This window comes from Haliotis asinina, chromosome 2 (genome assembly GCF_037392515.1).
Source record: "Haliotis asinina isolate JCU_RB_2024 chromosome 2, JCU_Hal_asi_v2, whole genome shotgun sequence".
NCBI classification, from domain to species: domain Eukaryota; kingdom Metazoa; phylum Mollusca; class Gastropoda; order Lepetellida; family Haliotidae; genus Haliotis; species Haliotis asinina.
In genome coordinates this window covers 75509405-75512653 of record NC_090281.1, presented here as the reverse complement: position 1 = coordinate 75512653, position 3249 = coordinate 75509405, and the positions used below count along the sequence as shown (strand labels likewise).

The following is a 3249-nucleotide window of genomic DNA, read 5'->3' as shown; positions in this document are numbered from 1 at the left end:
TGTATTACATCCAAATGCTGTTTAAAGACTATAAACTTTGTTGCAGTTATTTTTGTCTCATTTAAAAGTAGAAATATGAGAGGTCTTTAAAATACGATTATTCGAACTATTGACTTCCTTTCTATGTTATTCAATCTTTAATCATTGTGCGTTTTTAATGTATTTCATTTGGAACTTGGACTATATTGTGATCAGATTTAACAAAGCTTAGCATGCAGATTATGTTGTAGTGTGTAGTACTGAAGTTCAGAATCTGTAGTCTGACCTGGTTCTGACCAAATAGGGAGCAACGTCTCCAACCCTAAAGGAAAAGGAATTTTGTCAAGTAAATGTTAACATTTTACACATATTTTCTAAGAATTTGTAACCAGTTCTTACGAAATGTAAGAGCAGGAAGGAAGACCTTCAGATGGATCCTGTGTCGGGACTGTGTGTTCTGATCGGTAAAGTATATGTGTTGATCTCCTGAGACTAATACAAATACTATCAAACTGTGATTTGCTTTCAAACAAAATACGTTCAACCAAATAAAAGCAGGACAACGATCCCTTTACGAACTAGAAATATATACCATAAATAACTAAACTCTGTTTCAAGGTGCTGTTGCAAAGACGTGTGTAAGGGGCTATCTGAACTGTTTATTTGGCTGCTGCACCGACGGCTACTTCATATATTGTTGCCTAAGCAACGGGTAAGTATTTCAGTGAGGAAATATCCCGGTATGATAATTTAATTAAGAGTTTGGTTCAGTGTCCCATATCAACAGAGATAGTGAGTGAGTGAGGATGGTTTTAGCAATATTCCAGCAACACCAGGGCGGAAACCCCAGAAATGGACCTCACACGTTGTACCCATGAGGGGGATCTACCCTATGTTAACCTAACTTAACACCCACCGCCAAGGATGGAGGAATACGCTCCCCGATACGATGGCAAACAGTTAACCAAATCAATCAACAAGACAACAAGATCAATTCAGTCACAACCAGTGATGATCAGGGTCAGAATTATTCTTCAGCATTCTTCACTTATGACGACCTCGGGGTGGACAATACCACAGTTGCTATCTACGATTCGCACAGGTTGTTCTGATTTGACTGGCACATTATCATGTGTATTGTACCGTAGAAATACATTAGTCAGAACGGAATTACTAATTAAAGAATAATTATAAATACCTAAAGGTTTAAAATCAGAACAGGCACCTCAGTGAATTAAATATGAATCAGTAACAATAAATGAACGAAATTGTCAGTGAATTCACGAATGTCAAGCATACAGTCTCGCGAATGTCTCGCTGGCGACTTTCATGAATCCGGAAACAGTATCGGAAGTTGGTAATTCAGTGTTTTCAGATAGGTTTCAAGTACGGAAGATGCAGGTCTGTCTGTTTATGAACTCTTATTAGTAGTGCTATGGTTATAAAAACCGGCATTTGTCCAATCCGTACGTCTGAAGTATTCAGACTGCTGCAGTCCCCTAAACCTCGTCACATCATATTAGGTAAATATTTTTCGAGTGCTTCAATCACTTCCAGCCACTTTGAATCTTATAACATGACATGACGAAGTGCATCTGCCCATCAATACATAGTTACAGGTTTTAATCATACATGAGATATATACTGCTAATCTGTTAGCATGGGGTATTCACGCATTACGATAATTATATGATTTTGAGTGAGTGTGGTTTCACACATTCTACCCATGTTGGGAACTGAACCCAGGTCTTCGACGTTATTATGAAATGACTGATATGGTTTATAATAGGTAAACTAGCAGCTATGACTTGTCATGTGGGCATGCTGTCAATAATTACCCAGACTACACATCGAGAGCACCGTTGTCATTTTGAGGCCTCCGGTGACATATTTAAACAGCAGCGGCACAGTAAATTGCACATAGTGACTTTGTCACAAGTCTATAGATTACGTCAATCGGAACATTTGATTCCTGAAACCTAGAGAAAAGGACAATGTCCATTAGTGTTCTTCTGGACGCAGACCCCCGTGTCTGTGTTAGGATCAAAGATGTACAACCAATCATATTACACACAACTCGAAAAGATTTCGTGAAGCATTACGAGTCGGATTCATTTATAAAACAAATTACCTGTTTTTATTTTTTAATCCTCCCACCACAACTGGCTGCGCAGAGTTGTCTCCCTTCAGCGGTCATGAAGTTTCAGCTCATGGGTTAGAATGTCAGTTCGCCATGACTGTTTCTCAGCACCTAATACGCGTTTCATTATTTCAGCAAATTGGTAACCTATCGCATTTTCCTCTCATAATGAAAGACAATCCGTGAGATACCCGAATTACTGATGAATTACTCTCTTACTCACCCTGTTTGTCATTGTGTTTGACCTTACCCTGACGGTGCACTATCACTATCACTATCACTATCACTATCACTTACGTTATCACTCTCCGGTTTGCCTGGTTTACACTTGAGTATCAACCGTCACATAGCTTGGATAGTGGTGAATGCAACATTAATAACATATATGTAGGAGGCGACTATCCGGGTCGGGTGGACAGGTTCGTTGACGTGGTTGACACAAGAATCCCAAGTGCCTAGATCGATGTTCATGCTGTTCATCATTGGATTGTCTGGGACAGACTCAGTTATTTAAAGAGAGCCGCCATAAAGCTTTCATTCGCTTATTTGTTGTTGAAGTTCTCAATGAAATTGGCATATATTGCAATTACAGCTTCACCATCATAGTATTAATTTTTGTATCTAGAGCTGGCTTCGGTATCATCTTTGGAGTTATAGTCATGGCTTTTTCCACCTGCGCCATCTGTTTCTGCCTACGACGTCATCATGCCCCGTACAGTCACCGAGTTGCCGGGCAACAAACAGTTAACGTCTCGGGAACGACAGTAATGCAAAGTAAGTCAAAGAGCGACATGAGAACACACCCATACAAGCAATGTCACCCACCTACACTCACGTACTCACTCACGCATTCGCCCACGTGGGTGTGCACTGCGGTTATACATATATTATCAAAGTGTGCATGTTAGGAATGGTTTGGGTGTAACATTGTCTTAATCAGTCATACGTATATTCCAGGTCATACGGCACAGTATCAGCCAAATACTGCTGGTTATGGACAACCAAATACAAACTGTGGGCAGCAGAATACAGGATATGGACAACCTAACACTGGTTATGGACAACCAAACCCTGGATATGGACAGCCAAACATGTCCTATACAACTCCCCCGCCACCGTACAGCGCTTAG

At 40.3% G+C, this 3249-nt stretch overlaps 1 protein-coding gene across 1 annotated transcript; it reads left to right on the top strand.

Annotated features, from left to right (window-relative positions):
* Positions 1-593: 593 nt before the first annotated feature.
* LOC137272023 (uncharacterized) lies at positions 594-3249 on the top strand (the record flags this gene model as incomplete). Its single annotated transcript, XM_067804396.1, has 3 exons — positions 594-691; positions 2745-2893; positions 3077-3249. Coding segments are annotated over 3 exons (420 nt in total), but the record flags the coding sequence as incomplete, so codon positions are not given.